This window comes from Schistocerca americana, chromosome X, assembly GCF_021461395.2.
Source record: "Schistocerca americana isolate TAMUIC-IGC-003095 chromosome X, iqSchAmer2.1, whole genome shotgun sequence".
In the NCBI taxonomy this organism is placed as follows: domain Eukaryota; kingdom Metazoa; phylum Arthropoda; class Insecta; order Orthoptera; family Acrididae; genus Schistocerca; species Schistocerca americana.
In genome coordinates this window covers 364,123,948-364,138,278 of record NC_060130.1, presented here as the reverse complement: position 1 = coordinate 364,138,278, position 14,331 = coordinate 364,123,948, and the positions used below count along the sequence as shown (strand labels likewise).

The 14,331-nt window shown below is 42.3% G+C and overlaps 1 protein-coding gene across 1 annotated transcript in view; it reads right to left on the bottom strand.

The window, feature by feature from the left end:
* Window positions 1–13,285, bottom strand: part of LOC124556033 (tachykinin-like peptides receptor 86C) — a 264,028-nt gene extending 250,743 nt beyond the window's left edge. Inside the window, exon 1 of the mRNA XM_047130068.1 lies at window positions 13,077–13,285. Within this exon, the coding sequence (XP_046986024.1) occupies window positions 13,077–13,279 (203 nt within the window). The 5' untranslated portion in view covers window positions 13,280–13,285. The remainder of the gene's footprint in view (window positions 1–13,076) is intronic.
* Between the last annotated feature and the right edge of the window lie 1,046 nt (window positions 13,286–14,331).

Genomic DNA, 14,331 nt, shown 5'->3' with positions numbered 1-14,331 from the left:
AATTTTTTTGGATATGACCGTGAGATAACCTAATGAAAACAGAACTATCAAACTGGGAATTTTTTTCCGAAACACTCCAGCAAACTATAACCAACAGTAAACGGTGGGGCAGGAAGAGACGTTCTCCCAGTACAAAAGCAAGTTGTAACATTACGTATTAAAACCGCTCCCCAGCCTAATTAGGCAGTCTTGTGTCAAACAAAATGATAAGGCAGAAGGCAGTGCTACGGCTAATCCGGCCTTCCTTGACACACGCACTAAACTCTTTCCTTACATCTGTTCATACTACAACACAGTAACCTAACCTTGCAGTTTATAAAACCAATTACCGACACACATCAAACTAGTAGCAATACTGAACAGGGTAAAGCTTGAAATGATTGTGAATTTAAATCAGGGGGTCTGCTAATGATCATAATCTATGACTTCACTGCTTAGCACGGGGTCTCTCTGCCTGTGCATTAACCAGTTTGCATTAGGAAAGATAATACAGTAAATAGTTCTTTCTTAAACTCTGTTTGAGGCAACTAAACAGAATGCAAATCCAAGTACACTGGCTGTGAAGGAGCCTTTGCATTGCTTCAGTAACTAACTAGTATAGTATATGAGGATGCTTAAACTTTCATGATTTGAAGAACCATGCCCATTAACAAAACTACACCTGTGTGTATGAGAAATTGTGAGTGTTCTTATCATTAATTAATAATTAAATAACGCACACAAACTATAACTCTTTAAATAATAAATGTGCCACTCATAAGAAGACTTTTGACCTAATCAAAAATATAATTGGCTGTGCAAACGACGACATTACATTAAATTCAAGTTCAACCACTTTCCCATAGTAAATTAGGACACTCGGAATCAAAGTCACCAGGATAGGATTCCTGTCCAGGTTTGTGATTTAGGATAATTACGGGTGTAAGACAGAGTTTTTAGAAACATCACTATTATTATTAAAATCAACCAAATTTTACAAATACCTGGTCCATTTACAGAGTGCCAAACATAAACAACTTAGTGGAAGGCTGGTGGTTCTGGTGGCGTAATTTGCAGTGGCTATTAACCTGGCAGAGATGCAGCTATAGCAACACTGTTGGCCTCGCCCTGTTAGATATCTTCCTGGCGTCGGAATTACATTTATAGGGCCAGAAACGGTGCCATGATAATGGTATCACCAAACGTGGCATCCGGGGCCAGTAACTATTGCCCTTAAGCTCTTCTGGCCTCATAACTCCAGGAATATGAGCCACAATGATCCGGTACTGCTAGCGAGGTGTTAACCACACCACTGCTCAGCCCAGACTCGTTACCCGTCACAAAGGACGAGTTGCCACTTGCGCGCCAACCACACCTTTTCCACTCCACCAGGCTACTCCCCAGCAAGAAGTAGCAGATATCTAGTGCTCCGCCAAGGCTCCCTCCATCTCAACCGATTGGTGGCAAGCAACCATTATGCAGTAATCAATGGTTTGCCTAGTGGACGTGTAACACCTATTTTCGACCAATTTTGTATGTGTATCGATACTTCTGTGTCATTTTCTAGTGTTGCTTACAAAAAATGTTGTATCCGTCACGGAAATGCTTTGACTATGTATACATGTTTCAGCTATGTGAAATTTTTGAAGGATGTTGTTTAAACTATGCTTGTGGATTTAAATAACTAATGAACTAATTGTTATATAATGCGCTATAAATGACTTGGTCCATAAAAAATGGTTCAAATGGCTCTGAGCATTATGGGACTCAACTGCTGTGGTCATCAGTCCCCTAGAACTTAGAACTACTTAAACCTAACTAACCTAAGGACATCACACACACCCATGCCCGAGGCAGGATTCGAGCCTGCGACCGTAGCAGCAGCGCGGCTCCGGATTGGAGCGCCTAGAACCGCACGGCCACCGCGGCTGGCACTTGGTGCATAATTAGGGAATGTAGAGTTAAATGTAAAAGATGTGGGGAAGCCCTGCAGCTAAATGTAGAGGTCATCACCTTCAGGCAGTTGTTTGGAAGCGTTCCTTAATGCTGCAGACTCGTCTACTTCCATATGCTGCGACGCTCTCCACATGTTTTTCTTTTTATTTTTTAATTTTTTCACCAATAATATAACATTACCACTTTTTATTTATACTAACTCGCGCATGTTGTGAACTGCACCATTCGGTGATGGTCAAAACAGGAACAGTAATCATATACATGACAGCAAAATGAGGTGACAATGCTCTTCGAAATAGAGCACCGAAACATCTGATATCCTGTCGCTGGAGAAGATGAGATTAAGCGTACAGGTCATCACCTTCGGATGGCTGTTGGAAGCACTCTACAGCACCGCAGACTCTTCCAGTTTCTACATGTTGCAATGTCTTCCACATTTTTGTCAATGAGAAACACCTCAGCTACACGTTGTACTGAAGACACTGTGGACGATTTGGAGCACCTTCTGGAATATCACTGAAAGCCCAGGTTTCAGTCCCAGAAAGAGCACCGCCGTTTTTAGTTTCTACATCTACATCTACATTCATACTCCGCAAGCCACCCAACGGTGTGTGGCGGAGGGCACATTACGTGCCACTGTCATTACCTCCCTTTTCTGTTCCAGTAGCGAATGGTTCGCGGGAAGAACGACTGCCGGAAAGCCTCCGTGCGCGCTCGAATCTCTCTAATTTTACATTCGTGATCTCCTCGGGAGGTATAAGTAGGGGGAAGCAATGTATTCGATACCTCATCCAGAAACGCACCCTCTAGAAACCTGGACAGCAAGCTACACCGCGATGCAGAGCGCCTCTCTTGCAGAGTCTGCCACTTGAGTTTGCTAAACATCTCCGTAACGCTATCACGGTTACCAAATAACCCTGTGACGAAACGCGCCGCTCTTCTTTGGATCTTCTCTATCTCCTCCGTCAGACCGATCTGGTACGGATTCCACACTGATGAGCAATACTCAAGCATAGGTCGAACGAGTGTTTTGTAAGCCACCTCCTTTGTTGATGGACTACATTTTCTAAGGACTCTCCCAATGAATCTCAACCTGGTACCCGCCTTACCAACAATTAATTTTATATGATCATTCCACTTCAAATCGTTCCGCACGCATACTCCCAGATATTTTACAGAAGTAACTGCTACCAGTGTTTGTTCTGCTGTCATATAATCATACAATAAAGGATCCTTCTTTGTATGTATTCGCAATACATTACATTTGTCTATGTTAAGGGTCAGTTGCCACTCCCTGCACCAAGTGCCTATCCGCTGCAGATCTTCCTGCATTTCGCTACAATTTTCTAATGCTGCAACTTCTCTGTATACTACAGCATCATCCGCGAAAAGCCTATTCCAAGCGCTTTTGGTGGTATAATTTTGCTACGGGGTTCACTTTGGCCTTCCATCGAGAAGGACCAGGATTTGAGTCCTAGAGAGCGGACCGCCATTTTAATTTCCCTCCCGTTGACGGGGGACGTCAGTAGAGCTCTGGGGCAAAGAAATTCCCACCAAAATTAGAAATTCCCGCCAATAGTGTACGTTAGTGAGGGGAGGGGGAGGAGGAATGGTGTGTGTGTGGGGGCGGGGGTCTGCTGGGCCCATGTGCAGGCTGAGAAAAACACATGATGTCTTCCGGAAATGGGGTGGGCATGGTCTGGTGGGGAGATTAATTGATCAGTTTAACTAATGTTCATATCAATTTTTTCTCTAAAGTGTCCTCTTGCCTTTGTCCCTCTGCTACTCACAGCTGTGGTATGCACTGTGTTGGCTGCATATCTCTGTTGAAGTCAGCAAGCAAGCAGCTGACTGGCCATAATCGATCGCCCTGTCATAGTTTCACTGAATCTCAATAGACTGTCATTATCTCCAGTCTTAGAGATACAGACGGAATACTAGCACGACATAATGTGTTCTTCAGCCCTGAAGGCTTCGTTATTCAATGGGCTAAGCCTACGCCTATGAAGTGCATGAGCTCATTTGCCCTCATTTATCGCAACTTTCAGTGCACCTCGCCTCGCAGTGGTAAGTCCAGTAATTATTCTGGGTCCCCGAGCTCGGTTCTGTCTGTCTATGTTTGATTTTGTAATGGCGCCCGGGTGATTGGGTTACGTAGCGTTACCTCACAGTGCCTTGTTATGTAGCACAGCAACGCTTGCGTTTCTCCTTGCGTCACTATAAGGTCTGTTGTATAGGCTGTGGGCCTTGACGTACTGATCGAAGCGTCCGCCCAGTGCTAACCTTCTCTGGTCCGAATTTGCCTGGTGGAACTTAAAAAAAATTAAAGAAGTAGAATGAACTTTCTCCACTCCATTTCCTGCCTGGTTCAGCAACAGTAACTCAAGTTTCACATAAAAAGTACGTGCAGGTATTTATTTTAAAATTGACGCATTTTTTATAAAAAATTATTTATCTTCTCAGGCTTCCGCTCTTATATTTGACGATTGCGGTTATGCCCTATTCAATGTTTATTTTTTGACTAATGTGGTTTACGGTGTCTAAGGAAAGTTCGTTTTATAAGTTACTTGAGAAAGTAGTAACTTTTCAGAGGTTGCATAGGCTCGCGGTCAGAACTTTATATAATACATACTTTATCGTTAATTTACAGAAATTCTGAAGATGTAACGCTAGCGAGAAACAAGTCAGTTTTAATGGAAATACTTGCAACAGCGACTGTCTCTTTATTTGAATAAAAAATACAGTATAATTATTTTGCTTCGCAACAAAAAACGTACTATGTGGAAAGTGCATAACGGCGTGAAGAAAGTATTTTCTGAAATTTCTTTCTTTCATAATTACTGACTAAATAAGAACAGGTAATACTTTCTTACTTGGCTTCTAGATGGCACCTATTTGGTTGACATTAATATTCGCTCACAGATGATGTGAGCGTCTTTTCCGTCACTGAAATTAAAATACACTGCCGGAAAAAAATTAGTACGTCTGGGCCCGCATCTCGTGGTCGTGCGGTAGCGTGCTTGCTTCCCACGCCCGGGTTCCCGGGTTCGATTTCCGGCGGGGTCAGGGATTTTCTCTTCCTCGTGATGGCTGGGTGTTGTGTGCTGCCCTTAGGTTAGGTAGGTTTAAGTAGTTCTAAGTTCTAGGGGACTGATGACCATAGCTGTTAAGTGCCATAGTGCTCAGAGCCATTTGAACCATTTTAGTACGTCTGGAAAGACGACGTCGGTTTTCATCCGATGATGGCATATGCCAACTACGGGTAGTACATGTACTCATAATACTTTCAACGTCGTCCACCAACAGATAGCGTAGTGGCATAGCTACCACAGTACTATCTGTGTCTACCCTTTAATAGGGAATGCTCACAGCCAGAATGGTCAGTGTGATGCAGAAATGTGACGCAAGCAGGCAAGAAAGCCACGGAGACGCATTCGTGTTTCCTACAGCCAACTGAGAGAGTTTGAGAAGGGTCAAATTGTAGCCTTCCAAGTGGCGGGATGTTCCTGTCGGAGAACTGACACACACGCTGGACGTGCTGCGTCAGTTATGCAACGATGCAGGTATCAGTGGCATTCTCACACCCATCGACGAGGTTCTGAACGTCCATGCAGCACAGATGCCCACCTGGATCGACGTATTGTAAGGGCAGCGGTGGCACATTACAGGTAAAAGGGCTTGTGAGTCCAGAAGTGTCGACACGAACTGCTGCTAACGGGCACGCACACCTGTAGCTTGACTTTCACTCTCGCCACAGGATCGACGTGTACGGCTCGACTCATGCCGTCAGAGCATCATTTGGAAGATGGAATGTCGCGCCGTGGTCTTCAACGATGAAAGCAGATTCTGCCTGCACCCAAGTAATGGTCGTTTGCACCTACGACGGAGATCTGGTGAGCGCTGTCTAGTAGAATGCGTTAGTCCAAGACACACTGGCCCCTCCTCAGGCCTTTGGTCTGGGGAGCAATAAGCTATAACTGTCGTTCACCTTTGAGTTTATGATGGGACGCAAACCAGCACTCAGTACGTGCAGAATGTTGTTAGACCCCTCCTTTTGTCGTTCTTGCCACAAGAAGGTGAGCAGGCGTGGCATAATGTACCACAGGACAGCATTTGCCCTCTGTACGGGTGACGACTGTCTGTCAGAGTTAGTGCCTGCGCCGCCCGTGGAGGCTACACCACGTAAGAATATGGGTGTTTCAACATTGGTCGATACCTGGTACCACAGAACCGCTTGAGCTATTGATCTGTAATCATTTCATGTACTCCATATGCGCTGTCACAAGAAAAAATCTTGAGTGACCTGGAAACCTCTAAAATGGTGTACTATCTTATTTTCGGTAGTGTACATCATAAGTAGATTTTATTTTCTGCTCTGTATCCCAGTAACGGATTTTGATCGCTAAAGCATTATTAGACAGGAATAAAGTTGAAGAGTTACTTAGAGCAACGCCGTCGGCGATTTATCTTTGTGAAAGCAGCGATTCCATTACGAAAATTGCAGTTTTTCTGCAACACACCCTGACGTATCATTGATCGAGGTAGAAACGAGGACATAATCGTCTCACAGACGCTACTGCAAATGCTTAATGGTAAGAAGGACGTTATGTCGTGCGTAAAAGAAAGGTAATTTCCCCGAAAATGCGCTTACGTCAGCAGCAGCATTCATTCAAGAGAGTGGGAAGAAAGTTCTCAGTGGCTAAGTAACATGAAAAATATAATACTTTCCTAAGATTAATAGGAGAGCTGGAAAGAGATTGTGTTGTTAATAATTATCATGACTTTTGAATATTGATAATTTTGCGGACGAAAATAATATTGTCTATATGTAGCGTAAATTAACGAATAAGTACCAAAAGGAAAATACTCAGTCCACAGTAATACACGTCGTGGTTGGTGTAGTAGTACGAGTTTTATCTCTTGGGCAGATGTATTCAACACGTACTTACTAATTCCTCTACCTGACAGTTTAATCATATGTTTACTTAAAAGTGCTGTAGGGCTAGGTCTTGTCTATAATATTATTAATAATATGTAACCTTCAATTTCTATCATGATAACGACTCGAACTATTCAGGCACTCATACTGCTCCCGTAGCCACTCTGCAGCCGTCCTGAAATTAGTATGATATCTGGTCATTTTTCATGCTTCTGTGTTTCTGAAAATATACTACTGTCTCAGCATAAGAACAATTTAAGGCAAAAAATTGAGCTAAAGAGTATATTGAGAGCACAACAGACATTATTTTGCTTCAATACATGAGAAAATTATGATAAACACACAAGTAGCTTCCAGGTAAGGACTAAGATTAAATATACACACATAAAGAGGGTATCAAATGTACTCGTTTCTGAAATGATAGTTTTTAAATTTTCTTTATGTAACATATTTTTCTTCGTCAACTCAGACTTAGAGACGCGAAACAGGCGGCAGTTTCTCAAAATCAAACAATAGGTTGCCTTCCATGTGGTCTGAAGTATGGCTGTTGGTGCGCTACTGAGCGAAACTTCTATCGCTGCGTAGCTCATAACGTAGGGAGGCATCACCGATTCACATCTGAAGGTTGCAGCTTTCGATCTCTATCATCTTGATGGTAAAAAGCTTCTGCTAGAGAGAATATACATGGTTATTATAAATTGTTAATACGAATATTTAAGTGATTGTGAGACGTTGCGAGTTAATGTGCGATAACAATTATTGCAGTAAGCTACATTGCAGCACAGTCCGCAGTGTTGGACCCAACAAGTTGTGTCCCACCTACGAGTCATATACACCTGCTGCTACTCCACTGTGAGAACGGTTCCTGTGTCACTTCGAGCGACTGTATATTCATGCCACCTATGAACCTAAATAAATGATGTTAAATATTATTCAATCATTTTCAAAATCGGTACACTACCTTTTGTTATTCAGGAGAAGATTGTATAAAAATTTCAGCGTTGAAACTATCACAGTTTCGGAGATAAAAAAATTGTTAAGAAAATAAAAAACCGACACTTAGGGAACTAAATTCAGTTAGGAAATATTATTGTTTATCTTTTGGTATAACTGGAAAACATAAACAGAACTCTCAGTGTGCAGAATTAATTAATTGAGATTTTCATATTATAACTTTAATTATTTTAAGTTTTCGTAATACAAAAATCAGACAAAATTATTATTTGTGTCTAATAATGTTGTGGGAATAAATGTGAGTAAATGAGAGTGTGTACGTGGGACATACGTCAAATTTAAATGTTGCATGATATACCATATTAAGTAACCTGTAAGAGCTACACAAGCCTGTCATTGGAAAATGATCCTAGGGAATATACCCATTTTGCTGATGACGTATGTCTAGGTGTGATTGCTGTTGTAAAAGAGCAGTCAGAAAGTCAGGTGGAGTATAATCAGTATCCAAAGAATATTTCCAGAATTAGTGCCTTTTCGTTTTCGTTTATTAAACATTACTTTAATATTTGTATGTCAGAATGACATAAATGCGTCTGTGTATAAGGATTGGTGCAGGCAAGTTTTGGCACAAGTGTGATGATGAGCGAGCATTCTGATTGGCAGCGAGTATGATCAGCCAATTAGAATTGAGACGGTTCCCGCTCGTTACCTGATTGTCATACTGGGAGTGAGGCTGCAAGAAGAGGAGGCGCTCGCTAGCTTTGAACACGGACGGTTACGTTACTAGTGCGAGTAAAATTAATCTGTAAAATGAAGAAATATTTGCCTTCTCGGGTTCAGATTGCGTGGCCGTATTAGCAGGTGCATTTACGTACAGTCTTGGGCAATTTGGAAGTTATGAAATTGTTTTGTTGGAAAGAAATTCACGTGTGAAAATTTGGCCCTCATAGTATCCGTGTGGCATGTTTCAGTATTCAACCACTGAGCACTTCCGACGAGCAATTTCTTTTTTAAAAATCCGCAAGAAGGACCAAATATAATAACTCCAATTAGTGGTGAAATTAATGACTGTGAAAACGTTGTTTAATTCAGGTCGGGTCTGGACAGATTTCTGTGTATGAATTTTGAACTGGTAGAAAATGGCCAATAGTTTAAATGTGAACTGAATAGTACCGTTTCTTTTGCTATAAGGACAAAATAAACATTTTTGTGAGGAAATTTCGAACATTATTTTCCAGAAGCTAATCCATTTTCTTACTGCCTGATAAAATTGATCGACAGTTTTTCTACAGATCTTTCTTTCATTACTAGAGTTGTGTGGCCTCAGTAATTGTAGATATTAGATGCTGTTTTTTATCAACTCTGCTTTTACATCATCTTTTAAGTGCCTACGTTGCCGAGTGAAGGGACATCGAGTAGACGCCGTTCTGAGGTAGGTGAATTATAATGTGCAACCTGCACACAGAACAAAATCCCTCCCCGCCGCAACTGGTTTCGCAATGTTTTTGTATTACACATGTCCATGATGAACCTAGTCAACATTGCAAAGCACAAAAAAGGATCACTTTCGCAACTGTTTACTACACTTTTCATATGTTACATGTTATGAATGATTCACAAGAAGTTTCATAAAGTGTTTCCCCAGAGTGCAGGTTCCAGCTCTTCGACACAATTAGCTTTGTATACGTACGAATGTTTATAGAAGAGTCTGTACTGTCATACTTTGTTTGCCATTATATTTGCATCTAGTAATGATGCTTCTAAAGAAGAATATTTTTCCCAACTTTCTTTTTTGTTCGTGTCAGAAGCATGACATTACTAATAAAAAAGGAGGTACAAGTTATGGTAATGGAATTTCTGTAAACTAATGGCACTTATAATACAACCCCCGTATCACAAACACAATATTACAAAACATCGCGTATTAGTCAGACTAGTTTAGCCGAGAAGTCGGTGATGTCTATTACATTAAGAGTTGCTGACATGATCCCAGAAGTTGCAATGAGTGGGGCGGTCACGTCAAGAGTAGATATATTTGGTTGTCTGGACCTTATCACAGTTTTACAGGTCGTACTGTACTGTGTGTTACCATTTTATAGTATTTGATTGCGATCTTGTTCCTGTCGGCAGTCAGTTGAAGGATCTCCAGTTTTCAAGAAGCCTGAGAGCTAGTTATTTTAATGGTTCCATCTGGTAATGAACTTTCAAAATTCGACACATTTCAATTTTAGGATGAGTTTGTTGTTAGTAGTCTTTAGTTGCTCTGACGAAACTATTCATCGATTTCAACTTTTGAAATACCTTTTACGGGGTGTAGTACGAATGTGGTGGATTTCATTGGCTCCTTGTAGCCAGTTGCCTCCCGTCGAGTTGTAGGTGAGACAAATATGGACTCTAAAATGCATGCCTTAAAACCTAAGAGCACTTGTTAGTCTTCTCTATTGTGAAATACATATATCTCTTCTACTGAAGAAGTGCTCATGGCTCTTAAGATGTGTATTTTGGAGCCAACGCGTACTAGACATTTTTGCTTCGAATGATAGTTCCTGTCTTATCCTTGAATAATGACCATTCTTCCTGGGGCACCCTGTATAAAGTTCATGGTGTCATTCCATACTGATTGGTCATAAGTATAAACGTTAAAATGTGTTGAGGCCATTAGGCTGCCCTAAGGCAGACCGTTTTTCTCACTCTGTCACCCGCTTTTTCCGTCCCGGAACTGCACAAGGAGCATGCGATTTTCGAGGAGGCCTCTGAGAACCATGACCAGTGGATAGTCGGTTTTTATAGTGTAGATACTTTGCACCAATAATCTGAGAGCAATAATATCGCAGGCAGTGGAGAGATCTATGAAATGAACGTGCGTGATTTTGTCCCAATGACCTCTAACCACAAAGCAGTAATATCAATAACTTCGTCGGTCCATACTTGATGCCAGTGGTTAGATTGATTACTTTCCACTAGTAACAGTTGGATGGTATTACATTTGACACTGATTGGTGACAGTGATTGTTAAATGTCAGTAAGTTATTTACACAGCAGCTGGACGGGACACCCGAAACGTCAGTGGTGCTCAAAAGTTAAGGATAAAATTAACATTGGCATGATATGTCACTGCTAAGAAACGTAGCTCGATGAAACCTGTACTGTATATACACTACTGATCATTAAAATTGCTACACCACGAAGATGACGTGCTACAGACGCGAAATTTAATCGACAGGAAAAAGATGCTGTGATATGCAAATGATTAGCTTTTCAGAGCATTCACACAAGGTTGGCGCCGGTGGCGACATCTACAACGTGCTGACATGAGGAAAGTTTCCAACCGATTTCTTATACACAAACAGCAGTTGACCGGCGTTGCCTGGTGAAACGTTGTTGTGATGCCTCGTGTAAGGAGGAGGGAGGAGAAATACGTGCCATCGCGTTTCCGACTTTGATAACGGTCGGATTGTAGCCTATCGCGATTGCGGTTTATCGTATCGTGACACTGCTGCTCGCGTTGGTCGAGATCCAATGACTGTTAGTAGAATATGGAATCGGTGGATTCAGGACGGTAATATGGAACGCCGAGCTGGATCCCAACGGCCTCGTATCACTAGAAGTCGAGATGACAGGTATCTTATCCGCATGGCTGTAACGGATCGTGCAGCCACGTCTCGATGCCTGAGTCAACAGATGGGGACGTTTGCAAGACAACAACCATCTGCACGAACAGTTCGACGACGTTTGCAGGAACATGGACAATCAGCTAGGAGACCGTGGCTGCGGTTACCCTTGATGCTGCATCACAGACAGGAGCGCCTGCGATGGTGTACTCAACGAGACGAACCTGGGTGCACAACGTCATTTTTTCGGATGAATCCAGGTTCTGTTTACAGCATCATGATGGTCGCATTCTTGTTTGGCGACATCGCGGTGACTGCATTTTGGAGGCGTGTATTCGTCATCGCCATACTGGCGTATCACCTGACCTGATGGTATGGGGTGCCATTGGTTACATGTCTCAATCACCTATTGTTCGCATTGACGGCACTTTGAACCGTGGACGTTACATTTCATATGTGTTACGACCCGTGGTTCTACCCTTCATTCGATCCCTACGAAACCCTACATTTCAGCAGGATAATGCATGATCGCATGTTGCAGGTCCTGTACGGGCCTTTCTGGATATAGAAAATATTTGACTGATGCCCTGGCCAGCACATTCTCCAGATCTCTCACCAGCTGAAAACGTCTGGTCAATGGTGGCCGAGCAATTGGCTCGTCACAATACGCCAGACACTACTCTTGATGAACTGTGGTATCGTGTTGAAGCTGCATGGGCAGCTGCACCTGTACACGCCATCCAAGCTCTGTTTGACTCAACGCCCAGGCGTATCAAGGCCGTTATTACAGCCAGAGGTGGTTGCTCTGGGTACTGATGTCTCAGGATCTGTCCATTGAATACCCGTTTATTATCTGCATTTTCTCTTGGTGTAACAATTTTAATGGACAGTAGTGTAGTAAGAACTGGTACAATGTCGCACAGATGGTACCTGAAAGAAATACGTAATGAGACGAACAGGAATATCACTTTCATTCAAAGCCGATAATTACACTAAGGTCACCGCGATTCATTATAGTCCCGTCGATATTAAAAGACGGGGGTGTTTGGTAACCACGGAGGGCAATGCATGCTGTGTAACGTACTCTCATGCTGCCTACAATGTCGGTAAAGAGTTCTTGTGGTAGGGCGTTCTATTCCTCCACCAGTGTGGTTGACAACTATTGGATAGTCGGTGGTGTATGTAGGTGCACTGTAGTATGTCTCCACAATGCATCCCACAAGTACTCGATTGGATTTCACTCTAGGAAACGGGCAGGCTAGTCCATTCGACGAATATCCAATAGCTCCTCCTACTGTTCGGTCCGGTGGTCCTCCGTCCTCCATAAAAATTAAATCAGTGATTAATTCAACCATGAAAAGACCCACATTTCTGTTCTCCTCACGGAGCATTTCTTCCATTTGATTTCTGTAATATGCTGTAGCAGTTTGCTCTTTGTATGCTCCCAGTTTCATTGAGCTGTGTAACTAGGCATTGACATATCATCCGGAAGCTTACCGTCTTCAAGCTTAGCTCACTATTTAACGTATTTGGGCAGAAGAACGTAATTAAAGCTCGGATATTAAGTTCTTGGCTGTCTCTCTAATATTTGACTGTTTGGATACCAAATTCAGAAGCGGTTCAACGTTGGAGCTTACCTGTCAAGCGATATAGCAGCGAGCGTGAAGGCGCTGGAAGCGACGGTCACGTTGGCCACGAAGTTATTGGCTGAGCAGTAGGCCTCGCCGAAAGGCCAGTCCGAGTTGAGCATGAAGGCAAAGTTGAAGGCGCAGTTGAGAATGGCCATCAGGAGATCTGCCACGCTCAGGTTCACCAGGAAGTAGTTGGTCACCGTGCGCATGCGCCTGTGCGCTGCAAAAAACGGAAACCACCAAGTATTAATAGCGGTAGCAACGGCTATTATTCCAGGTATCTGAAGAAGCAGAAATCCCGACGTAATGAAAACTCTTGTTTGTATTCTTATGTTTCATTAGAGAAAATATGTGCCGGCCGAGGTGGCCGAGCGGTTCTAGGCGCTACACTCTGGAACCGCGCGACCGCTACGTCGCAGGTTCGAATCCTGCCTCGGGCATGGATGTGTGTGATGTCCTTAGGTTAGTTAGGTTTAAGTAGTTCTAAGTTTTAGGGGACTGATAACCTCAGAAATTAAGTCCCATAGTGCTCAGAGCCACTTGAACACGAGAAAAATTATATTTTCAGAAATGAGGTAAGAAACATATTGTTTAGATGACTTATTACGTAGCGAAGAAAAAAAGTATGGTATTTATACATATTTTCGATATTAAATTCAAAATATTCACAATGCATCCAGAATATTGTTTCTATTGTGTATCCATTTATCATGTACTAATTATACTCTTTTATGTGCTACTGATGTATTTTTCACGCGTTTTGGCTTTCCATTTATAGAGAGAGCTTCAGGGAAGAGTAAAAGGAAGGTTTTCGCGGAACCTAGAGTGCTGTGGAGAGAGGATAGGTGCAGCGGGAATACTTCCCACCTCCTTGATACAGAGTTATTGTTGTAAAATATAACACTCAATGGTAACAAAATCTGAAATGGTCTACATAACTGAAACTACAATTCCTTTCTACAGTCCTCATCCAAAATTTTGAAGGAAAGTTCAAACCAACATTGTTCCGTAAACGTTTAGCTTCTGAGCTACCAATAATCAGTAGTGGCTACTGTCTCATTTTCTTATTTGTATCAATCAAATACCGAAAGTTCATGAAGGGCTGTAATATGTCCATTTTTATTTCTTCCAAGCTCCTCTGGGGTGTGGTCTGTTTCACTCATTAGACAGTGACACATTAGTTACTGGATTATGTTGCAGCATGTGTATACTATGAACGAAAACCCAGTAGACGTTTTAGTATAGCTAGTATCGATGTATT